Source organism: Idiotropiscis lumnitzeri, chromosome 14 (genome assembly GCF_059441095.1).
Source record: "Idiotropiscis lumnitzeri isolate Australia: NSW breed Sydney's pygmy pipehorse chromosome 14, RoL_Ilum_1.0, whole genome shotgun sequence".
NCBI classification, from domain to species: domain Eukaryota; kingdom Metazoa; phylum Chordata; class Actinopteri; order Syngnathiformes; family Syngnathidae; genus Idiotropiscis; species Idiotropiscis lumnitzeri.
This window is the reverse complement of record NC_142404.1, coordinates 20095669-20121386: the sequence shown is the minus strand read 5'-3', so window position 1 is coordinate 20121386 and position 25718 is coordinate 20095669. Positions and strand designations below refer to the sequence as shown.

General features: G+C 49.9%; 2 protein-coding genes across 4 annotated transcripts; both read right to left on the bottom strand.

The window, feature by feature from the left end:
• Positions 1–3980, bottom strand: hpxa (hemopexin a). The gene is made up of 9 exons (XM_088315776.1): positions 3907–3980; positions 2858–2877; positions 2086–2321; positions 1772–1925; positions 1486–1698; positions 1292–1387; positions 834–964; positions 603–750; positions 1–340 (listed from the first exon to the last, which is right to left on the bottom strand). The coding sequence occupies exons 1-9, from the start codon at positions 3963–3965 to the stop codon at positions 111–113; spliced, it is 1287 nt and encodes a 428-aa protein (XP_088171902.1). The 5' UTR covers positions 3966–3980; the 3' UTR covers positions 1–110.
• Positions 3981–6877: 2897 nt separating this feature from the next.
• itprid2 (ITPR interacting domain containing 2) lies at positions 6878–25518 on the bottom strand. Of its 3 annotated transcripts, none has more exons than XM_088315775.1 (22): positions 25345–25518; positions 23240–23311; positions 22962–23159; positions 21882–21924; positions 19833–19882; positions 19709–19762; positions 18548–18587; positions 18373–18468; positions 17765–17912; positions 17445–17505; positions 15482–15592; positions 15009–15294; positions 14725–14875; positions 14505–14556; positions 14168–14253; positions 12013–13854; positions 11407–11472; positions 11198–11322; positions 10593–10707; positions 10439–10492; positions 9088–9366; positions 6878–8920 (listed from the first exon to the last, which is right to left on the bottom strand). In XM_088315775.1, the coding sequence occupies exons 2-22, from the start codon at positions 23274–23276 to the stop codon at positions 8840–8842; spliced, it is 3975 nt and encodes a 1324-aa protein (XP_088171901.1). In that variant the 5' UTR covers positions 23277–23311; positions 25345–25518; the 3' UTR covers positions 6878–8839. The 3 variants fall into 3 exon arrangements, with proteins under 3 accessions (XP_088171901.1, XP_088171900.1, XP_088171899.1); XM_088315774.1 differs by having other exon boundaries at positions 9130–9366; positions 25345–25476; XM_088315773.1 differs by having other exon boundaries at positions 11407–11451; positions 25345–25476.
• Between the last annotated feature and the right edge of the window lie 200 nt (positions 25519–25718).

The following is a 25718-nucleotide window of genomic DNA, read 5'->3' as shown; positions in this document are numbered from 1 at the left end:
TGACTTGCTGACATTTATTGACGACGGAAGGTTCCAAAAGCAAACAGCGGCCGCTCCGAGTTGATGAGACGCGTTTGTCAGTCCAAATCCGGCGGCGGCGGCGGCGGCCTTCAGTGGTCGCAGCCAAACAGGTCCATGGACACCCGGTGGTTCTCCGGCATGGCGCGGCCGCCCACGAAGAGCGCCACGCTGTCAAAGTGGTAGAAGTGGTTTCCCACGATGACTCGCACGCCGTGGGGGTCGCACATGGCGGCGTCCACTTTTTTGATCAAGGACAGCGGACGCTCGTTGGAGACCTCGTGAGGCGATTTCTTCAGGTCCACGTCGTAGATGTGATCGCCTGAAAAGACAAAAGCGGCTTCAGCGCGCGCACGCCCAGAGCCGACAATTTTTAGGCATAAGGCCGGCGGGGTGCCGAGATCGCCGCCGGCGGCCACCTCTGAAAAGGTCAACTTCTCCGAAATCATTTGCGCGATTGGACAATTTGGTTTGCCTGAGCAGCAAGAAGAGCGCAACGCCGGTCTTGGAGCAGCCCGTTCCACACAGGCAGACGTGACAGGAAAGATGGAGACTTGAGACTTTCCCGGCAGGCGACCGCTCACCTTTGATGACGTGAGCGATGTGGTCATCCTCGCAGACGAAGGCGGCGTCAATGGGACCCTCCAGACCCAGAACATCTTTCAGAGCTTTCGGGTAACCTTCCACGAGGGTGTGCGGCTCGCTGACGTTGTACACGTATATGATGTTGTCCTGCACCGACCGAATAAGAGAGCGCAACGTTGTCAAAGCGACGAATGGAGGCGGAAGCGCGCGAGCGGGAAAGGGAGGCGAACCTTCATCATGTAGAGGTGGCCCTCGTAGGAGAAGACGGCGTCCACCTCGCTGTGAAGTTCTTTGAAGGACGACTCAATGTTGTCGGCTTTGACGGTGTCGTTGTTGCCGTCGCGCTGCAGGAAATGATGACCTGACAAAAGAAGGGACTGTGAGGACGCGACCGTCCCATCCTCGTCCTCAATTCAGAGCATCCGGTTTTTGTTTCGTTGCCCCACAGATCCTATTTTATAGTCTTGGCCAAAACTAGTTTTTGCCACGTTGGCCATTGGTTGTCGACAAGAATTCATCGGATCTTTTTCCAAATGTTTGGATGGGCCCAACTGAGAGGACTTTGTGTGATTCGGTTTTTGAACCTCACCGCACCGTTGCCCCGTTGGCAGAAGCGGTCGGATTCCCACGGAACGTTTATTCTTCAGGATGTCGCTGTGCTTTTTTTCAGGCGGAATCGAGCGCTCACCTCTGAAGGCGTACAGGTTGCCCGCATCGTCAGACGTGATGGCATCCAGGTGAACGTGGCTGCATCGCTCGCGCTCCACGTTGTTGGTTTCCTCGCCTGCAACCCAACGTGGTCTTGAGAGGACCGGCGCACCCACGAGCGACGGCAAAAGCCCCGAGCGAGGACGAGGACCAGACCAGTGGTCTCTGACTTACTGTAGTTGGAGCACCTCATGAAGAAGTCGCGGGCCTCTTTGGGGTATCTGCCGTGTACCTCTCCGGTCTTGGGATCAAATTTGGAGAACTGGTGTCCGTGGAAGCAGTAGTAGTGCTCCATGTAGCGGAAGGCGGACGTGCAGTTGGGCATGGTCTGGAACTCTCGGTGCTCAACGGCCTTGTTGCCCACGTGGAAGTGGTAGATCTCGTGTTCTGTCGGGGGCGGGCGTTGATGTGAACGTGCGTGAGAAAGCCGAAGCATCTTTGTGAGGCGGCGAGGACCAACCCTTGAAGAAGATGACTTCGTTCTCTTCGCAATCTGGGCTGGGACACACCACGGCGGCGTCCAGGTGGTCCGGGATGCCCGGGAAGACTTCGGAGATCAGCTTGGGGAAACCCTCCTCCAACTTGTGCGCGTAGTAGGCAAACACTTTGTTGTCCTGGACGCAAAGAAACTTCATGTTGGTCACAAGCGCTCATTTTTTTGCGAGGGAACATTTTGATCCACCTTTGGGCCAAAAGGGATCAGGCGTTTTTGGGCTCACTGGACATCGTCGCTACGCAGAACGACACATCCTAAACATTTGTTGGCGAGATTACCAAGAAGAAGTAGACGTGGTCGTGGTCGGAGGCGTTCTCAAAGTGCATCCGGAACGCGGCGTCAATGTGGTCCAGCGGGTGGTTGGCATCGTCCAGCTCGGGGAAGGAGTCTTGGACCAGCTCGGCTTTGCCGTGGAAGCCCTTGAACAGGTACTTGCCCTTGAAGAAGAAAGGCATGCCCTCCTCGCTGACCGTCACGGCGTCCATCTCCAGACCGAGACAGCGATCCGGGACGTCTGCGCAAAACGCTCGCCGTGAAAACGCTGTTCGGAATCGCTCTCAGTACACAAAAGCTTTTGGAGTCGTCTTGGAACGCGTCCGGTTTAAAGTCTTGGCTGACTTTCGGCCGAGAGATCGAGACCCAAATAGGGAAAACGGAAAAGTCATTTGCTCCCGACCAAAAGATGGCGTCAAAGCACTATTTGTAGAATTAGACAATCGAAAGGCATGAGTGGCGTTTTCCTTTTTGACTGAAGACCGAATCGAATCGTCCGCTGAATGGAAACGTTCGGCGAACGATTCCGATTCCGAAAGCCGTCGTTGCGTTCCGAATCGGAATCGTTCATTCACGAGCAACTTTTTTGCAGAACTCAATCGAGGCCAACGACTTGCGGTCCTCGAGGGCACCCGTCCGGCAGGTTTTCCTGAATCGCTCCTGGACTCAAACGATCGGCACGGAGCGTTCCGGGAAAAGGACGCGCAAATCTCCGAAAGGTTGCCGCGTCGACGACTGCCGACACGGTCGACATGACGACGGCGGACGTTCACTCACCAGGATGATGGTCGTCATGACTGCAAGAGAAAAAAAGAAAAAAGGGCGTCACGCTTGCATTTTGGGAAAAGCACAAAGTGGCCGACGCAAGACCTGCCGTGTCGTTTGATGACTTTTGACACAAACATTTGCTCGATTTTGCCGTAAGAAAAATTACAATAAATTAAATGCATTTTTTTTTTTTCTGCCAAAAGATCTTCGCAACGTGGATTCAAATTTGTGGCCACGAGTGACGACTGCATCGTCCTCGCTTCAAATTTGCGCGTTCATTTTTTTTTTTTTTTTTCAGAAAATGGTCATGAAAACTTCCCAAGAACGCTCCAGAATCCTTTTTTTACGTTGACAACACGATGAAACAATTTGACAGTTGTCGACTTGTTCTGATGTTTGCTGCAAGATTGATTTTATTTTTCCCGTGATCAACTCCAAATTTTGTTCAAGACACAATTTTCGCAGGACCTTTTGCGATTTAGACAAATTGTTTGCTCAAATGTGTAATGGATTCAATTCAGAGCTGGAAAAAAAACGTCAATATAATTTCAAATTCAAAAAGGTTCAATCACTAAAAACCTCTTTGAGGCTCTCGGACGTGATTAAAAAAAAAGGGCTGAATTCAACAAAGTTGTTGTCAAAAATTTCTTGCAGATGATTAAAAAAAACAACTGCAATCACTGAGTCACGTTTGCTTTGAAAGTTGGACACATTTCGTTGCCAGACTGGCAAGTCCTCTCCTGACAGCAGCAAAAACTTTCAAAGAGCTTTGGTGCCCTCTTGTGGCGTCTTCAAAAGGCCACAAAAACTCGGAACACGCTCGTTGAGGTCCTGAGACCATCGGAGACCGTTCATGGAATTTTTAGTTGAACAATTTTGAGAGCCAAACGGTCCAATTGGATCATTTCGGTATCGCTCGACCGGACCGAACCGAACACGAAAACCAAAACGGAATCCTTCAATCGAGGGACAAATGGGATTTTTGGGAAATCGTTCCAGCCTCAACGTGAAGAAACATTTGCATCGGAAAGCCTCGAACGGAGGACGAAAAGACTTACTGGTCGGCCCACGCCGAGGCCAAGCACAGGCACAGGACGGTGCAGAGCAGGATCTTCATGACGGCCTGACAAGAGCGAGAAAGACCCGAGGTGGCGACTCAACGGGCCCCGGCGCCATTTATAGGATGGCGCCGGCAGCGTGGGCGACCCGGACCCGTTCGATCGAGAACGCCGTGTCCCCAAGACGCACCCACATGGACCCGCGTGGACTCACGCAAGCGGGACAAATCAATACGCGCAAGCACACATGCTCCCTGATCGCCTTTGCGTGGTTCACGTGGCTTCTTTTGCCGCCGCGAGCGTCCTGAAGTCACTCCTGTGAGGTCAAGGGACCGACGTGGACGCGGGCCAAAGCGGGCCCCAAAACTTCCAGAAGGTCCACGGTGAGAGGTAACTAACCCAGCGTGCTCGCGGGTCACGCATACATCAAGCGTTGTATAACGCGACCCCGCTCGGTGAACATTAACAGAAAGATAAAGATAAAGATAAAGAATCGGAGTTTCATGAGGCCGACCCACCACATGTGCTGTCAACTCATCACATTTTGTACTCATCACAAAAATAGTCCTGGATTAATTGCGATTCATCACATTTTGCAACTAATGTTTTTGCTGAAGCTTGCGACAGATCTCGACTTGAAGAATATCTCGGAATGAACGCAAAATCACCAAATATGAAGTCGATTTCATTCAAAGACGCTTCTTTGATTCTTGAATCCGATCCAAACGGAGACACCTTCACCGGCATTTTTCTTGGTAACATTTCTCAAAAGACACTCCAACAGTGTTAGTTTGCAAGGCTCAGTGTTAACTTGAGCAGCATGTTTTGTATGCAGATGATCTGCAAAAGATGGACAGCTATATGGTGCAATATTTGAAAAGTAGCATCTTTATTTTGGAATATACTATTAGATATATATATGTGTATATATGCGATTTTATACATATATATATATATATATATATATGCCTCTTGTGGCTCAACAGAATCCATAAAACCGGATGATTTTTTTTTTTTTTTTTTTTACTTTGTCCACTAACTGCCTGGCAGAATTCATTGAACCAAATTTGTGTTTAATTTTACTGCATGTATGCTTATCACTATTGTGTTAAATGTAAATCTAAAAACTAGACCCCACAGTCTTGCTGTCCCTGTATGAGACGTGGTCCTTGAACTCCCCACGAGGACTCTTGTGCTGCAATGCGATCATGTGTTGTATGAGTTCAGCGTGGTTAGCATGGACTTCGAACAAACTCACCCAAAGGTCACGGTGGTGTTTGCTGGACGCTCACATAACACCAAGTCATGCCAAACTGCCTCCAGACAGACGCTGACGAAGAAGCCGTCTAGTTTTGAGCTTCATTTGATGTTGTCACCATGGGGGATGATTGGTGAGACCATACACAAACATACATACACATTGTATATATACGCATTATATATATATATATATATATATATATATGTTTTTTTAAACATACACATACATACAGATATATACTATAATTCAAAGTTAATTTAGGTGGAATCCTCTTTACGGAATGGAGACAAAGGTTCGAGGGGCATTAACAAATATTACAAAACTAATAAACAAGCACGTCAACTCGCATTTAATGGCGCATGTTTGTCTAATTGGATTAGCAGTAGCTTAATTTGCGTTTTGATTGAGAACAGCCAATCAGAATGAACAGTTTTATATCCTGCAATCTATGGCAAGACATTAATTCAAATCACATTTAATAAACACAATGACAAAATTATTCGCAATTTATTCGCCGCATTTTACTTTCCTCCTTGTAGTTTGAGTATGCTTTGCATTTTATTTTTTTGCAGTCACTAATAAATTCTCAGCCATTCAACAGGCTGATCGATTAGATGACTTAAGTGCACTGAATCATTAAGATCAGTAAATGTAAACGTATCGTTAATATTATTAATGTTATTGTTCTAATTTCTTCATAAACCTTGCGGCTGCAATGGCAGTTCAGCGAAGTGAATCGTTGCGAACCGGAAATGCGAGCAGGTTCGCTCACTGAACGGGAAGTGACCTCACTGTAAACAGGAAATTAATCACGTCCACTCATTGAGGCGTCTCCAATCAAGTGCGCAACTAGTAGAACTAGTACACTAGAATTCGAGGGCGCAGTAGACGAGCGTATGTACGTTGCAGAATTGCGACAGTGTGTTTGACGTCATCGATTTACGCCCCTTCGTCATGGCAATTTTGCGGTTTTATAGAAGGCTAGCAGCAGCTTCCTGCCCAGGTTGAATTTCCTGAGGACTCTCAGGAAGTGCAGACGCTGGTGGACCTTCTTTACCACTGCTGTGGTGTTGTGAGTCCAAGAAAGGTCGTCGGAGATCTGAACTCCCAGGAACTTGAACGTGTGGACCCTCTCCACACACACGCCTTCGATGCAGAGGGTGGGCGGCACCGTCTTGTTCCTCCTGAGAATTGGGTCACCGACACACTCGCAGCCTTAACGGGAACGCCCATTTGAGGGGCACAATGCTTGCAAATATGGAATTGGGATTGGGCCTGAATCGCTCGCAAACGGGAAGTGACCTCACTAATTCCGTGGCAATACATTCGGTAAAATCCCGCCTCCATCTGACGCTGGCTGCTGATTGGTCGTTGGCGAAGATTGCCGAGATGCGCGTGGCTGAGTTGAAGTGATTCATTCGCTGAAAATATTCGTTTCTTTTTATCGTGTCAATTCAAACAAAACATTTCAAATTCAAAGAGGTTGTAATCGGACATCCCGCTCAATTTTGCCGCGTTTCAGGCTTGCTCAATTTAGGTTCACAGTTGACGGCATTTCACAATTACTTTTAGTTTTGTTTAGTTGCTGAGCAGAATTACTTGGGTCATCTTTTCCTCTTGAATTTGAATGAGGACACACTTGTTGCTAAGCACAATTCACTCATCGTTTGTTTTAACATGAAAATAATCATAAGGCGGTTGTAATGAAAATAAATACATATTTTTTTATTATTCTCATTTCTAGCGAGTGAGCCCTCCCTGCACTGACACAAAAGTCACACATGAGCACACACAAACGCAGGCACACATTGGCTAAAAGCAAATTCCACCAAATTGTTGTTAGAAAGAGTCACAATTTTGGAAAGAAACGAAGTGAAGAAATGGTGAACAACATCTATGTTGTATGTTGCATTAAAATGAACCAATGATGTCAGGAGTATACGCGTCAGCTAAAAGCATCAACTCAATTAAAAGAAAAAAAAATGTTCATGCAACACGATCGCGGCCGGACACAGTCAGGTTCAATGTTCGCTAGACATTTGACATTATTTAAATAATTGAATCACATGTCTTGGCCTTAGCGACCCTCGTCGTCATGACAACATACGCACACCTGCCCGCAACAACACTTTTTGCCTCTTCTAAACTTCAACGTTTCCACCAATAACACAAACGCGGCTAGTTGACATTTTAGCTGCAGCTAGCACTCATTTGCTAGCTGACCACATCGCTCATTTGTGCCTGCGCTTACATTAGGAAAAATGCTAGATAACGCTGAAATAGCACACAAATGTGGCACAAACCAGAAGATGCTAATAGATTAGCAAGTTGGCTGACATTGCATTTTTTTTTTCTCTCTTCTGACTTAAACCAAAAAGAAATATCGATCAAGAAACCAGCGGTGGCCTCGTAAGCTGTTCAGTTAGCACGCAAACTAGCGGAATTTGCTTAGCCTTGACATGTGGCTAGCATGCTTGCACGCACGTGAGTCAAAGATTTTCTCACAATTTCCTGAGCTCAGGTGGCTAACAGCTAGCATCTACAATTTCAACACGACTAGCACAGAGGACAAAAATCAACAACGCTAACCGATTAATAACATGGCGAGGAACGTGCTATTGCTAGCTGCCAAGCCGCTAACGTGTCACTAGTGTGTTGGTATGTTGGCAAACAATTAGCGGTCGCTAACAGCTAATGAGCTCATACTTTATTCAAGGCTGATGATGATGGAGCGCATTCATGTAAACATCGACGTAGTGCATACACGTCCTCTCACAAAAAGTCACACAATTACATGCACACTCACAAAATGACATGCACTCTCTCATGCAATCTCACACACACGGACACACACGCATCCCTCGTGTTGCGTGACAGTGCGGTGAGTTTCAAACAAATAGAAAAATTGCTGTTGGGGTACTGGTCTATGGTCTTTGATATGCCAAGTAAGACTGACTAAGGTCTGACTGGTCCCGGCTTCTCCTGGTCCTTGTCCAATTTTTTTGATCATGCGTTTGCTGGTCCTGATTCTGTTCCTGTCGAGCGGTCCCACTATTTCTACTTTCATGTCCAGGTCTCTTGGCACTTTTGGTTCTTCTGCTTCTGATTTTCTGATACAAGTCTTGAGGAGTGGTCCAGGTCGGACTTGCTCCCCGGTAGACTGGAACTGGTTCTACTTGCTAGGCCACAAAATATTTCCCGTTCAGTGGTTAGGGTTCCCTTTGCTGGTACTGGTTTCACGTTTTGCTGCTCCAGCTGACAGGTCCTGGTCTTACTTTTTGGACCGATCCTGGTCCTGGTGCAGCGAGCAGGTTTGCTCCCGCTGAGCGGTCTCAGTCCTCCCGAGGTCCGTAGTTCCCTTTCGGGTCCTGCTGACGTGCAACATTTTCCCCGCCTGTCTTTTCTCGATCTGTGCGGAATGGCGGTCGGGGTGACGGCTGCAGAGGGCTTGTGGTCTTGGTGTTAGTGTTGGTGGGGTTTAGTAGTTAAGGTGGCAGCAGTTAAGACCATCAAAGTGGCAAAAGCAAACCAAACGGAAGGTGCAAGACGTGGCGGCTGCTCGTTGGTTGCCGGTTTTGCCATCTACGTGGTCGCAGGTGATCGTCAGCCAGCCGGCGCACAGTGTAGTCGACATTCAGTGTTTTGCAGCAGACGCGCCGTCGGCCGGTCAGGTTAGAGGCGGGGCGCCCCAGTGGCCGCCAAGAGCTCCTTTATGATTTCCCGCCGCACTTCTTGCGTCACGCTCTCACGGATCTGAAGCACAAAACAAACGCAACGTCTTGAGACTGATCCGTTTTTCACGTGCACGCGTCTTGGGTGGGGTACGCCCTCAACAAATTGGAGCTCAAGAATTACAATGAATCAAAGGACTTCAGGACTAATTTCCATCCAGTTTGACCTTTGACCTCAAGGGAGTTCACCTCTGTGATGAGTTGGCGCAGGTCATCGCCGGCGAATCTTACCGGGACCTGCTCCTTCTCCACGCCACCGGCCCCCTCCCCCTCCTCGTCCTCGTCCCGCCGCTTGTCAGGTCGAGGGGGCGGCGCCGGGGTGATGTTGATGGACGCCCGGTACACAGCGGGTCTGTGCGGGTCCACGTCCACCCCCGGCGACGGACGGTGGGGGGGCGAGGAGGCGGTCTGCTCATCGTAGTTCAGCTCTGATTGGAGGAGGAACTGCTCCCTCAGGAGGTCTGACACCTGCACGAGCGCACATCAGCATTGTGAGCGTTAGCGCACGTGTGAGCGCGTGCACGTGTGGAAGTCTTTGCAAAAATACGAAGGAGGAGGAGCAATCATTGTTGGGTCTGTGCATACAAAATTGTTCATGATAGAAAATAATCAACGGAGCCCGGTGGCGCTCGAGAGGAGAAGCGGTCCGGACGATACATAAAAAAAAAAAAAAAAGGAAAATGAAGATCAGACGTTGCTTTTAAATGAAATTAAAATGACAATTGAAATTTGACGAGTGGCACAAGTTCAACCGAGGTGTGTCCGCTAACTCGCATCAGCGATTTCTTCCAACAGGTAAGAAGTCAGTTGGCCAATTTCAAAAGCGCCAAGTGGAAAGAAAACAAACCAAAACATGAACATTATCGAGTCAAGTGGCTGCGAACTTTGAATTGGGACGCCCGAAAGGAAGACGGCAACTTGATTTTTCAAATGTTGCAACGTTATCACGTCAATGGTGACAACAACAAAAAAACGTGCTGCTCATCAGAAGAAAAGCAAAGCGGAGCAGTTTAATTTTGTCCCAGAGTGGGCGTGTGACTCACAAAATAAAGTCACTCACTAAATGTTTGTTGTGGACTAATAATTCGCTAAAATCCAATCGTGGAGGCGTGTTCGTGGGCGTCAAGGTTATTAGAGATAAGAAAAAAAAGAGAAAAAGCCTTTTTCACCATTAAAATAAAAAGAAAAAAAAGAATTTGCTTTCCGAGTTGGAAAAATGAGACGCAACTCCAAAAATGTCAAGGGACGCTTTTCACATGACTGAAGATGAAGTTCATGTTTGAACACCAAACGCATTTCACGCTTTCATCTTGGGCCATTTTCACTTTTCAGCGATGGTCAAAGTTGGACCGACAAAGCCGAGGAATTATTCACCCCTTCGCCTTTTCGTCCTCAGCCGAGGCCGCTTTTCGATTGGGCGAACCTCCCTCACATGTTCAACAACCTGCGCGTGCGTGTGCGCGTGCGTGTGCGTGTCAAATGCAACTTGAGCGAGCGCACTGTTGGAAAGTGCGGAACGTCCACGAGTGCGACAACTGACCGGCTCCACAGCTCGGAGCGCCGAGCTGGCCGATGGCTCGTCCGTGCTGACGTCCTGACGAGGAGGAGGAGCGACAACGCAGGCGTTAGCTCGTTAGTTGTATGGGCGTGCCTGTGGTTGTGCGTGCGCCGACGTGTTCTGTGCGAGTGTTTACTTTGCGCGGCCCCGCTTGTGTCAGCTCCGTCAGTTTGTCCTCCAGCTGTTGTTCCAACTCGAGCAGTTCGTCTTTGACGGCCGACCGCAAAGCCTCGAGATGCTCCACCTCAAGCCTGCACGCGCGCACGCAAACAAACACACATAAATGGACAAGGACTCACAAACAAACACGTGCATGCGTAAATGCAAAAAACATGCACGGAAGACGGGACACGTGCACGAACACACACACACACTTTCTCATAAACAAACACACGCACAGGCAGACACACAAATGTGCCTTCATGCACACAAGTGCACAAAATCCCAAAGTGACACACACAACAAACCCTGCGTGATTCATTCACATCGCCACACACAAATCCATGTACACAAACACGTGACACATTCATGCACAAAAAGACACACACTCACGTCCACCAAAACACACACGCGGACGCCCACAGACAAACCCACACAGATAAGAACGCACACACAGAAACTCGTGCACGTGCACACTCATACGTGCACACAGACGCATTCAAATAGACACACGCAGAGACACAAACGCACACACATTGCATTAACGCGTTAGCCGGCCGCGAACGCTAGCGGTTAGCGTACCTGTCGGCGGGACTCAGGTGTTTGTAGACGAGCGCCTGCTGGCGGACAACGGACAGCTCCAGCTCGGCCATCCGGGCCCGGAACGCGCCCAGGCTGCATCGCTTCTGCCGGAGCCCGTCCAGGGCCTGGAGGGCAAAGGTCAAACGAGGCGAGGAAAAGGCTAAGGGGTGCGGAAGGGCGGCGTTGCGGCCGCGTGGGCGGGCGCTTACCTGTTGGCAGGGAGCTTCGGGACGCACGTCCGAGGCTTCGGCGCGCTGAATGCCAGAAGACAAACGCTTTAAAAAGATCAGACCGTAGCAAACAAAGCCCAAAAAGAGAACTTAACGGTCTGCAATGGACATCTCCAAAGTCTACACACCCCCTTTCCAAAGCTTGGTTTTGGTGATTAAAAAAAAAACTTGATGACTCATTTCTTTGCGATTGGTTCATTGTGAACACAGCCCCATTGCAGGGGTGTGCTCACTTTTGCAACCACCTTATCAGAGTTGTTAATCTTCACATCTCCTCAAAAAAATGTTTCTTTTTAAATTGAGTAGCATTTTGCACCATTTCTTTCTTTTTTTTTTTTTTTTTACATCACAAACACTTGGCACTGAAATTAGGGGTGTGTAGACTTTTTATATCGGCTTCATTTTAGCATAATCCCGACAAAAACAAACAAATGGGAAAAGTTGTACATTTGTGAAAAATTGACCCATAAAGAATTCCCTTTCCAATTATTTTCAATATTGACATCTCCCATTTTAATTCCAGCATAAACTTTTGCAAGGCGAACATGACCGATGGCATTGTAGGACTTGGAAGCGGGAACCAACCTGGTTGAGACAGTGAACGGTCCCCCTTATGTCATGAAGAACCCTCCTCAGCTGCATCTCCGTACCGGACAACACCTGACTGGAACCCGGACTCAAACCCAAGTGTGGGCCGTAAGCAGGGCTGAGACCCGGGTGGGGGTTGTGAGCAGGGTAGGGGCCCGGGCCAACACCGTGGTAGGGGATGTGACCAAGACTATGACCCAGATGAGGGTTGTTGCCAGCACCAGAGTAGGGACTGTGACCCTGGCCATCAGCCAGGCAGGTGCCCGGATTGTGACCTGGTTGGGGGCTCTGACCCAGATGAGAACTATTCCCGTGTAGACCGTGGTGGGGGCTGTGACCCTGGCCACGACCCGGGACGAAGCCCGGCCCACCACCATGCGAGATGGGGTCTGGAGCCAATGGGGGGAAGGCACTGAGGTCGTAACCGTGGTAACCCAGATAGGGCGGGCTGTGCGGAACGGAATGGTACGCCATGTGGTAGTGGCCGCCGTGGTACTGGTGCACGGGGGGAGTTGCGGGAGGGAGGTGCCACAGGCTGGCGTAGTGTGGCGGCGTACCCAAAGGAGACTGATTGAACGTGAAGTGGTTGGAGTACGGGTGGAGGAGGTTGGGGAGGCTGGCGTAGGGATGCGGCGGCGTGGGGTACAGCAGGGACAGGTTAACAGGGGGGGCGGACATAGGAGTCTCCGGTCTGGGGCTAGCGTTGGGCGAGAAGCCCATATCTGGTCCCGGAATCGGGGTCCCACCCTGCCGATAGTGTCCAAACAGCTCCTGAGCGGTGGAAAGATCGGGGACGCTCTGGGTGATCCAGGGCCACTCGGTCGGGGGGCTGGCACACCTCAGCGAGCGGGACGAGCGCATAAGGGGACGAGGCTCGGCTTGGTCGCCGGACTTGGGAGTGTTGTGGATAACCAGGGTGGAGATGCAGGTGGGCGAGTCGGCGGTCTCCGGATCGGTCTCGGGCTCCTGGATGTAGCGGAATGCGTAGCGGGGCTGGCTGCAAAAGGCCCGGTCCGACCCCAACTGGACCTTGACGGACGACACCACCCTGGTGGGGGACAGCAGCGAGGACGGGAGGGAAGAGGACCTTTGCAAGGGAAGACCGCATCGATGACGCCTTCTGCTGGAGCACGGCCCCACGTCGACCAAACGCTGCTTGACGCGACTCAGCGCACTCAGGACGGGCGAGTCCGAGGGGGGCAGATGCAAAGGATGGGCCCAGGGTGACGGCGCTTGAAGACCGAAGGGATGATCTGAGGGGAGGCGATCCGAGGACTCCGAATTTGCGGTCGGAGGCTCTGAGGGCTGTGGATCCGAGGGCGGCGGTTCCAAGGTTGGAGGATTTGAGGGTGGTCCGTTTGAGGACGGCAGTTTCAAGTTGGCTGGATTCGAGGGGTGAAGATCTGATGACAAAGGATCCAAGGTTGGAGGATTTGAGGGCGCCATATCCGAGGACAAAGGATCCGAGGACATTGGATCCGAGTGCGCCGGAATCGATGGGGGCGGATCTTTTTGGGCGTCATCTTGCGAAGCTTTTGCATCGTCCTGTTGGGGATCTTCCTGACATCCTGGCACTTGATCTCGGGCTGCAAGGTTCTTAGGGAGCTGGTGGGCCTTGTACTGCGGCACCGGCTCGGAATTCTCATGACGTTGTTCGTGTTCTTCCTGCTCCAGAGAACTCGGGTTTTCTTGGGTCGCCAGCCCGGCCCCGCAAGCGGGCTGCGACACTTCAGGCAAATCGAACGCCGGTTGGTTCAGAGCGACGGGCGTGGCCACGTCCTGCGAGGGGTGTGATGTCACTGTGGTTTCGCTGTCACAACTGTCGCTGCTCTCCTGAACCTGAACACAAAAACATTTGACACCATTGAAATTGCGGATACATTTGACAGTTGTATAGGAAACAATAATATAATAAAAAATATGTATAAAAATTCCAAATTTTCTTTCAATTACATTTGAATTATTTACAATAAAATAATGACTTATTTTCTAAATAATTGGTTAATATTCTGGATTAAATCATAAAAAAGCAAGATTGAAAAACGACAACGTAACATTGCTTTCAAAAGGGGATGTAAAATGAATATTTATTAATTATGTTTCGCCAAACGAAAAGACCAAAGACACAAGGCACGCCGATGAAAAAGTCCACCTTGAGGTTGCCGGCGGCGTCCAGCGACGACGTCTCCTCGGCGAAGCCGCTGCTGTCCGACTGCTGGCTCGCCGTCCTCAGCAGGTCTGCCGGCAAAAAGGCCGCATTGAGTGCACCGCCGCTCTCGTGCGGCAGGGGGGCGCTCTTGCTCAAGCCACCGGCAAGCGCATCCCTGCCGCCCATCAAGCGCTTCTGACAGCCCGTTTACAGCCGCCAGACATTCACGACATGGAAATTTCCCCCGGAGCCAGAAAGTGACGTCAAAGAGCCACGCACGCAGGTGGCGAGCTCATCTGCAACGCCAAGAGAAAAAAAAAAGTCTAATGTGACTTCTCACCTGCGCTTCTGGACGTCCTGGACAGAAGAGCGTCGTCTTCGTTACTCTGAATCTGAGGAGATACGATTGACTTTACAAGGTGACAAACGAAGAAAGCAGCCAAAGGCAAAGTGGAATTAGAAAAGAAAGAAAGAAAGATGAAAATTGTTTGCGAGATGTGAGATGGATCGATTGAAAAAAGGCTAAAGCGCGTGATAGCAAGTCGGCCGGCAACGCGTACCTCCTCCATGTCGAAGGAGTCGGCGTTTTCCGTGCGTAAGTGAGCGAGCAGGGGCGGCACCTTCTCGGGGGCCCGCACGACATCCGCGCTCCGATTGGCCGCCACCGGCTCAGCTGACTCGGGCGGCTCACCCCTGCCGTCTTCGTTTGGGCTGGGGGGACGACCCAAAAAGATACACTTGGCGACATTTACATCCACGCAAATCACAATCGCTCGCAGCCTGATCGGCGCACCCCTCGGATATCCGCTCGATCCTTCATCTCATCTGGACGCGTTTCTCTTACCCGAGGTGCGCGCGTTGCTCCTTCTCGCCTTCCTCGCTGACGGTGGCCAGCGAGCAGCTGTCCTTCTTGCGGACGGGCTTGTCAGCGTGCTGCTCGTCAACATCTTGCGCGGGGCGCCCGTCGTGGCCTTGGGCGTGCGGGGGGGCGAGCGGCGCCTTGTCGGCCGTCGCCGTCAGCAGGTTGTGCTTGCTCAGGCTCTTCTTCAGACGGTCGGCCACATTCTGAGCAGATTTTTTCCTCTGGAAAAGCGATGGCGCCGCCGGGTCTTTGGCGACGTCGGCGCCGCCTGAGGTCAGGTGGTTCAACGTGAATATTTTGGGAAAGCAAAATGGCCAAGGCAAAAGCGACAAGAGTATCACCAAGCGGCTGGACCTTGCTGTGAGCGACTCACATATTACGCCCAAACTTGAGACCCACAGGACGGTCGCCACCCTCCCTGGACGTTTATTGTCGGTGGCCGTCGCCACGGTTACCTTGATCTCTGCCGCCGCCGACGTTCTGGACGTGCTGACCGGACACGTGACCGTAAAGTTGGATGAACTGATTGGCCACCGTGGTCAAGACTTCAATCTGACGGAAGCGACCTGGCGGACGGCAAACGGCACAACAAAGCTCAGAGAGTCTCAAAGGCAACTCCGGCGCCGAGATGTGTCTGGACCGCATCGAGTCTTGCGCGTTGCAAATTCACATCAGAATTATTTTTTGTTGTCTTGAGGGTTTTAAAAATGTTTGAATTCTGTGCAGGGGGCTGCACCAACTTTAAACTTTGATAAGTAGCAGTGGGGGAAAAAGAATCCTCTTGCAGACCGCAAATGGCCCCCGGTCCGCATGTTTGAGACCCGTGGCATCGCTGCAAGGAAATGACAAAAGAGAAAACGTCGCAACAAGTCGGACTTGTAAAACAATCGGCGCACCCTTGCCAGACAAAGTTGGAAAGATGTTACAAATATGCTCATTAGGTTCGGAAAAAAAGCGACACTTTTTTTTTTTTTAATCATGATAAATGCAACGTTGAGAGTTTTGTTCTTTTTGTGGCTAAAAGGACGGGCGTGGGGTCAAGATTGTCATGACAAAGTTATTTCTTGAAAAGTCAAAAACGTGAAGACAGACTTGAAAAGTGCCGAGTCTTTTTTTTTTTTTCTCACGGAAGCTCAAAACATGGTGGCGAGGTTTAAAAATAGAAGAACGGAATGTACTTGCTCTGCAAAGCATCAGGAGCTTTTTTTTTTTTTTTTAAGGTTCAGTCGTTAAAAGGAGCGGCGCTGCGCACGCTATTTAAGGACGCGTGCGCTAATGCACAATCCCGAGAACACCAACTGTGGTGTAGAAGAAAGAAGACGCAGACGAGGAAGAAGGTGACAAATAAATGCAGGAAGCGGACTTGAATATCGAATTAGCCGGCGAATCAATCTTTTGAATTTGCAAATTCTTGAGCAACTGTCTTGAGATGAATGAAGTCCATCAGTTGAGTTCTGACCGTCACTCAGCGCGCGGTTCCGTTCACAGTTGAAATGCAAAATGGCCCCGCCCCAAGCGTGCATTTTGATGTCACTCAAGTGAGGCGACCAATGGCGAGCGCGGAGGGGGCCCGTCGCCGCACAGGCCGAGTGTCGTTGGCGCGGTTACGCAACGCTGCGGGGGAGCAGAATGTCCTGGAAGACGGCGACTTCCTTTGACAAAAGCAACACTTTGTCAACGTCCAAATAAAGACCGCCATCTTGGAACCATCGCGCCGTGCTGCGCGCTGGGAACGAATTCGGGCACCGTCAGTGAGTGAGCGAGCATGTGAAAGGGGTGTGTGTGTGTGGGTGTGCATGTTAATGTGTACATATGAGAGCGCAAGTGCATGTGAGGCAACAAGTGCGTGTGCGTGTGTGCGTGTTTGTGAGAGGGAAAATGTGAATGAGTGTGTAATTGTATGTATGAGCGTGGAATGAGAGTGGAAGTGGGTGAGAGTGCAAAAGCGTGTGTGTGTGTGTGTGCACATGCAAGTGTGTGAATGTGGGGACTGGGAAAGTGAGTGGACCTGTTGGGTTGTGTGAGAGTGCAAACACGTCTAACTTGGGCAAGCGATTGTGTGTGAGAGTGCGTGCATGTTTGTGTGGGTGAGCGCACAAAGGCGCGTGTGTGTGCGTGCGTGTGCGCGTGTACCATGTGAGCCTGAGAGGCGTGTGAGAGTTTTGCCCATCGAGCGAGCACGCCTGTGAGCCCGTGAATGAGTGAGTGTGTGAGAGAGGCACACAAGCACATCTTTGTGGTGTGTGGCCGCGGTTGTCCCGGCGATCCTCAAACGCAAGCGAGCGAGCAGCGAGGAAGGTGGCGAGCTGGACCGCCCTAGCCAACCAAATGGCACGGATGCTAATGCTATTGCTAACACATCGGCATTGTGGGCACTCCAAAATGCAAAAAGCTGCAGACTCTTTTGTGTGCACTGACTTGTCAGAGCGTAGTTGGGGTTCTCCACCTCCATTCGCTGAAGCTGCGCTCCCAGGTACACCTGCAAGGACAGGAAGTGATGTCATAGTCCGCATCCACCAAAACAACAACCACCCAATATTTTGCAATGCGACAAATTTTGCACCTCACAAGGATACTTGAAATGGAGGCTGAAATAATTTTTTTTTTAAAAAACGCAACACTGCGCTACTCGCAGTGGGATAGCCACCGTGCTAACGCCATGCTAGTAGGGCCTAGCTTGACAGGATGCTACGTTAGCTTATTTGGATTTGGCGCGACAGGCGTCAACGTTTTCCGACCTTGATGTCGATGCCGCGTGCTGCCGATGAGCCGTTGAAGAAGCGCGAGGGGATCTTGGACGACATGTCGGGCTCGTCCCTCCCAAAACCCAAATTCAGTAGGATCTCCTCCGGGTCCTCCTCATACAGGTCCAGCAACTCCGACACACTGTGGATGCGGCGCCACACGTGCAAGTCAACACACGCCGAGAACCGCAATCCTGCGCAATATTTCATGCGTTTCGTAATAAACAAGAATTGTTCATCATCATAAGAGTCAAGAACACTTTAGGGGGACGGGGGGGAAAAAAGTCCTTATTTTTTGACAACATGAAAAGTTCAAGACAAAAAAAATGTGCCCCCTAATAAGTTGGCAAAATGTTTAAAAGCAAAGAAAAAAGTTGAAGAAAATACAAACTAACCCAAAACCTGAAAAAATGAAGTCATCCAGGTTGCGCGGTTGCCTAGCAACATGAGTAGCCAGGATGCTAACGAGATGCTAATGCGCTGGAAACTATCGGACTTGATGAGTACGTCATCCTTCGAGCAACAGCAAATATGGAGTTCGGACAGAAAATGAGGCGCCGCCACTCCACTCCACGCCAGTAGGTGGCAGTATGGGTACCGACCTGGACACGGTGCTGCTCTTTCCGGACCCGGTGGAGTTCATACTCCGTCCTTTTTCTTTGAACTGACCCCTCTTCTGATCGGCGGCCAGACTGCCACTAGGAGGCGGAACAGGAAGTGAGCCAAACCAGCGGCAGAAAGTTGAGGAGAAGACGACCGAGATTGAAGAGGACTCACCACGATCCTGTCTTCTTGTTAACGGACTGAAGATGGTCGGCTGCAATCGCATCAAAAGAACAACGTCAAAAACTAAAGTAATAGTAATCCTGAAACAAACAGTCCAAAAATGATATTTTTGGACTTTCCACACCGCTGCTTTATTGCGATCAGCCTCCTTTAGCATCGCGCTGCTAGCGGAGGTCAACAACCTTGAAAACTCAAAGAGCCATTTGGGCCCTGACGGCGCAGGTGAGGATCCTGTTGGTGGACTTCAGATCTGCGCTCAACACCATCATTCCGTGTCACCTGCCGTCCGCCAGTGGATCGATGGCGTCACCGGAGGCAGCGCGCGGCAAGTAAGGCTGGGGGGGTCCCTCAAGGATGCGTCCCCTCTCCACTGCTCTTCTCCCACGACACGAACGAGCGCAACTCGGCACAGCCAGCAATCCAGCAGGCTGCGTTTGCACAAGATGCAACACAACTTGGACTTCAGGAAACGTCTTCTGCCACAGCTGCCCAACAACCCGCGTGTGATGCCAGCGGTTCGCAAGTTGTGCAACCAGGGGCGGCCTTCTTACTTCTTGCGGCTGCTGACGAGGAGTTGCCTGTCGCAGGAGCTGCTGAGGCACTCTTGGACATCGTTTTTCATCCTGAAATGACTTCTGCGTTCTTCCATCACAGTCCGGTTTGCTGCTGACCCCAAAATGGAGAAAAATCCAACCGCAACAGACAGTTGGGACGGCCCCCCCCCCCAAAAAAAAAGAAATCATTGGTGGCCCCGCCCCACTCTTGAGGACTCCAACGCAACAAGAAGTGAGAAAGGGCGGACAAAATTTTCGGACCCTCCACATCCGGGTCATGACCTCTTGCAGCTTCTTCCCTCGAGAAGGCCCGATCGAAACACGCACGCCAAAAGTCGCAACCGTTCCGAAAGCCTTCGTCCCTTTTGCCATCGATTCCCAAAGCGGCGGACTGAAAATGTCATTTTGGGTACTTCAGCTCTTCGTGTAAAAGTGGCGCACCACTGGACACTTGAAAGTTTTTGCAGCGTCACCGTCCAACCTCGCACCACTCCGACAATCTGCCGCGCTATACGACAGCGCCCACCCAAGGCGTGAAACCGCGTTCACGCGATGCGCTTCCGTGGCGTGCGGAAGGAGGCAACGACGACGTCCTCACCTTCAGCTCCCAGCGAAAGGTCATCTTCGAAGCTGCAGCCGTTCCTCGCCGCCCCTGCGGGCCATTGACGAACGTTGGCGTCAATCCCGTCGCAACTTGGTGGGTGTGTCAAAGAAGCGCTTACCTTTGCACGCAGGCGCGCTCTGATCGTCTAGCGACACAGCCAGTGGCGTCCTAACGCAAAAAGAAAAACGACATCGTGGGCACCAGAAACGACTTTGACGGATCACAAAAAACGACTCGCAACAACACCTCTGCAAAGGAACTCAATGGCAGATATTTGACGTCTTTCGCCGTCAATGGCAGTAATTGAGTTAACAGGCGCACGCAGGCACGCGTGCAAACACACAAAATGATCCCTGTCCCTTTACGCACACGCACACGCACACGCGACGGGGTGACGTCACAAAAGCGGCTCGGCTCGCTCCCTTCTGCGGCTCAAGGTCAACGAATTGATTGCGCGACGCAAACTTGCTGTCATGCTACGAGGCTAACGCATGCTCGCGGATGCTAGCCGACGCAGACTTACCTGTCCGGCAGCGGCAGACGAGACTGGACCGGACCGGACCAGACCGGACTGGCCTGGCCTGGCTCGCTCTGAGCTGCTTGGCCACTGAACTAGAGGCAGCCAGACACGCTTACGCAAGACGACACGCTTATCAATGGGACAAACTTCATGCTAGCCTTACACACGCAAACAATAAGACACCTTTGCATTTACACACACACACACGCACGCACGCGCGCGACGATCCCTGAATTTTCACACACACACCCTTTTTTGTTTCCCGCTTCACGTGAACACAGCAACTTTCTCTCGCATACTCTTAATATGCAAATACACCCTCACAAATTCACACACCTTCTAATGCACGTTCACACACTTTGGCGCACAAACAGGAACTATAAAAGCTTGCGCAACTCGGCGCAGGCGCCACCTTCGCACGTCCTGCAACACACGGCCATGTTGGGGCCCGTGGCGGTTGCCACGGTAATGAGTGACTTAGCATACATGGCAACACTGTGTGTGTGTGTTGACTCAGCAGCAGAAGAAGCAACTCCTCCCTTGTTGACTTTCTCTCTTTTGACAGCGTCTACTTGGGCGTGTGCGCGTGCGTGTGTATATCTAGGCAAAGACTGTGTTGGTTCTACGTCAGCGGGCTGATAACACAACTAAACACAACTTGGCGCGTCCAGGGAAAAGAAACACCATAAGCCAATTGGTTTGCACATCAGCACGTTGTTAGCGAAGCCACGCCCACACCTCCGCGACTGTAGGGGGCGACGACTCTCATTTTTTTGGGGGGGGGCCCAACCGATTGGATTTTAGATGGATTGAAATCGTCATAATTGGGCTGCTACAATCTTGACGTCGCCTTCATAGAAATTCTGTTAAGTGTCATTGCGCCTTTTGCCCACTAGATGGAGCGCTGACTGCATTCAATGCACACCAGACGATTTTATTTTTATTTATTCATTTTTTTAGAAATCACACAAAGAAGTAGAATGTTGCTATTTGGTACAAGCTGACCTGTTCAATATTTCTGACACGTGACTTCTCTTTTCATAAACAATTAAATGACCATAAAATCCTGCATGCGCTCGAGTATAACACGCCCCTGAAATCACCTTTAAAAAGACTTTTTTTTTCTTTCCTTTTTCCCCTCGTTTTTTTTTTAATTCAAATGTGATTGAGCTTTCGTTCAGTTTTTTTTGTTGCAACATTTTTCAAATTGTTATGTCTGCAAATAATCCAAATGTGGCAGAACAACACAAAATAAGACCCCCAAAATTTGCCATTTTGATTTTGATTTCAGAAAGCAAACGTTGTAAAGGCTTCAATTTGGACGTCTTTCATTTGTCCGCCGGATGGCGCTATTTTTTCCCCATTCAAAACCGCGCGAGTGTTCATTTTATGATACCTGCAAGCGCTGAGCTCGCTTTGGCGGCTACTTTTCGGGCCGTCGGCTGGTCCTCAGCGCTGATTCAAAGAAACTTGTTCATTTAGCCAAACGCAAACCCAAAATCTAGATTGCCGTTTTAAGTTGTTGAAGTTGTTCGGAAAAACTTGATGCGCTCTTGAAGACCGAAACGGATGTCTCATTCAATATCAATGGCTTAAAAAAGAAAAATAAAGCCTTCGATCATGCAAAAGGAGAGCGGCGCGACTTACCTGCATTGGTCAAGCCAGCAGGTGATCTTGTTGGGAGAGAGTCCTGCCAAAGCCACAAAGAGTAAGAAAGAACGCAGCAAGACATTCAAACTGGTTAGAACAAAAAGAAAAAAAGAAATCTCTTGATGCTTCAGGCACAACAACTTTTCTTTTCTTTTTTTTGTGTTTGTTTTAGGACATGACACTGACAAATAAGCGCAAGAAGGCGAGTGAGAGAAGAGAGAGCGGTAGAAAACGTCAACGTGTGGCGTGGCGTGTTGAAACAAGAGCACAAAACATTTCCATCTGTTGCCGCCACGCCGGCAGGGAAATATCGGACTGGCATTGTGTCGGCCGCGTTTAGCATAGCGGCTAGCGGAATGCTAACCGGTTCAAACAGCCACAAGATCAAAATCCTCCGGGGTGACGGCAGCGCACAAATTGTTCTCCTCATCCAAAAAGGAAGCATTTACGGCAGGTCGGCCGCTGCTAGCGTACCGCTTCACGTAGCTGACGTGGATCGGCAACAGCAACCGACCAGAGAAAGGAGTTAAGAGCGTCACTGCCGACTCCAAGAAAACGACACCCTGACGATGGACGCGCCTGACTGCAAGCAGCAACAATTCAATGCAAGCAGACGATTCAAATTCAAATTCTTGAAAAGAACATTTCCAGCAGGGGGCAGAAACCCGAGTTGTTGTTCAGTCTGCCACCAGGTGGCAGTTGTGTGCCATGCCGTTGAAAACTTTTGCCCATCAACATCTAAACAAGCGTCCTATGACGTTCTGATGACACAAAGAGTTTGCTGCAGGCCACAAATCATGACAGATCTAACCAAAATCCAAGAACGCCATTTGTTACCAAGACCAAGACTAGAAAAAAAAACCACAAAATCGAGCAATATGTTATTAATCAGATGGAGCAACAGGATCAAACAATTCCATCTATCACCACGACCAAAGAAGCAAATCGATGACGAACATCACAGAATCCGATCTTGCGCGAGATCCAAGAACCAGATCATCAACACGATCAAAGAGCCGCATGGATCGTATGCGCAGGTCCGCCAACAAACAACACGGTGTAGATGGCGAACTTCACCTGGTTCTCCAGAAGTCTTCTTCGGATCCTCGTTGGGCTTGGTGCAGTCTGGCAGCGGTTGGTGCGGGGGTCCCTGTGGGCTTTCGGAGGAGGTCTGGGCTTTTTGTGTCTCCTGCCAAGTGGACTCCCTACTCTTGGCCCAGGCACGGCGTTTTAGGGATGCCAGGCTGCAGGTGGGCCCAGTGCCGCCATCTGGAGGTCCAAACGGGGAAGCGCAACCATCAGTGATCAAGGTTCATGTGACCAAAGGTGACAAGTAGGTGGGGGCGCACCTGGAGTCGGGACCGGGTCCAGAAGGATGGCAGGACACTCCATGGTTACTATGGCAACATCCGCAGCGGCTAGTATATCTGAGAGGACACAAATAGGGACAAAGAACCATGAGAACACTGGCACTGTGGACTCGTCAGCAACCATTACTGGCAACAGAATCACGGCAAGGAGATGAAACCACTGAGACCACGGGAACAATTTAATTCACCAGAACTAAACCAGTGGAGCCACTGGGATCATTTGAACCACAGAGACCACAGGAACCATTGAAACCACTCTAACCATCGGGACCACTGGAACTAATGGCACTACTGAGAATGCTCGATCTACTGGGATCGTTGGAATTTGTCAGATCCAGTGCGACAAGTGGCGCCAGTGGGGACCACTTTGACCAGTGGAAGCATTCGAAGCACTGGCACAACTGGAAACAGTTGAAGCCACCAAAACCACTGGAACTGCTGGAAGCGCACCACCATCCCAACCAACTCGACTGGCTCTACGACCGAAGACCAGGGCCAAAAATAGATGAGCCGGACCGGACGGGGACGTGTGAAACAGGAAATAAGTGTTTACGGCCCCAGGCACAACAACTTCCTGTCTGGTGTAAGATTTTCATAAACAAATTCAAGGCATCACGCACACACAAACTCACTCACGCAAAAAAGTGCACTTGAAATGTGAACGAAAACCACACGTGGCCCAAAGCAAACGGCCGCGGAAGAAAGAAGGAAAATTGTCCCTTTCGTTGACAAACTGCGGCCTCAGGCGGAACGGGTCGTTCAGTCATCGGCAGGTCGGCCGTTCGATTCCCGCCGTGGCCTCGGGCAAGACATTCTGTCCCCGTCGCCTCGGGTGCCACGCACGCTTGCGCGCGGCCGGTTGTGAATGTTTGGTGAAGGTCGGCGGCCGCAAACTGGCAGGCGCGTTTCCGTCAGCCTGCCCAGGACAGCTGAGACTGCAAACGTCGCCAATCGGAAAGCGTCTTTGAATGTCCAGAAAAGCGCCATGCAAATTGGAAGTGCTTTGTCGCTCGACGAGCACGAAATAAGTAAAAGCCCAATTAGCAGAAGCATCGTTGGAACAATCATGACATGCCGGTCACAAACTATTATAACATTTAAAAATAAATAAATAAAATCACCTTAGTCAGTGATACACATTGAAGTGATAGAATGTTTTTTATGTTTTATTTTATGAATAAATCTTGAAAAATAAAATTGACTAAAGAATCACTAACCATATTGTTATGACATTAAATGTTTTCACGAATGGCCCGAACCGGTTTCTCAGCACATCATTAAACTGATCACTACATTCAAATAAAATATTTCACTCGCTTGCACATAGCTTGATAGTGTCACAAACTCGTTATCACATGAAATGACTTTGTTTTCATCGTTCAACGACATTTAACTTGGCATTAAACATGACGCAACTGAACAAACAAGTTAGTGGCATTTTACAAATGTTTAATAATGTCATGAAACTGGAATTTGGAACACGCCGAGGAAAACCATTTCGTCATTCTTCCACGTCGGTAGTTAAAAGATTTTAAAAACGTTCAATTAGTGACCGCACAAATTGAAAGTGACAAGTGTCAACAATTATTTGGTGCTTTTCAAGCCTCGCGACATCTTTTATTTGGACCTGGACGTGAGTTCAAGTGTGATCCACAACTTGGAACTTTCGCGACTTTGTGTTCATGTTTGACGTCGCCGCCTGAAACTTCTGCGGACCAAAACGCAAGTTGAACCCCCCCCCCCAGCCGGCCCCCCCAAAAAATGACAAGTTGCAGCAAAAAAATTTAAATTGAAGCAAAAAATAAAAAAATATCAAGTTGAAGCTTCTTCGTGTTGCCGCAAACGTCGCGCCACTCCAGCTCAAGTTTGGCGAATCTCCATCGCCTGCTTCAATAAATGTTTCTCCAAATTTGTTTGTCGGACTAAAATGTCACGACTAATTTGTTGTTCGCCGGGAAATCAAACAGAACAAACAAACAAAACGTCACTAACAAGTTAAGCAAGTTTTGGGGCGAAAGTGAAGCAGGCGAATTGCGAACTAACTTTTGTCAAGTGGAAATGTTAGTGACAAGTTGGGAGCCGGCGCTCACCTTCTTCATGTTGTTCATGTCCGCCAGCTGCGAGTGAGAAAAGTGTCAAAAAGTGGCGAAGATTTGTCAAGACTCGACAAGTCTTCCACCTCGTCCTCGTCGTCGTCGTCGTCGTCGTCTCGCATTCCCGCTTCCGCTTCCGCCTCAAAGCACCAAAAGGATCCGAGTCTGTCGAAATTTCGGCCGGCCAGCAGATGGCAGTAGAGCTCAACCAGAGTTCAATACATTGTTTTTCGCGGTTCACTGGGACTGAAACCCCCTCCACGCGAAAAGTGAATAACCAAAAAAGTAGGAGTTGGAATATTTGAATTATTATTATTTGTCATTTAAGTTTTTCATTTTAATTTGAGGGAATTTTACGTCTCTATTAATCT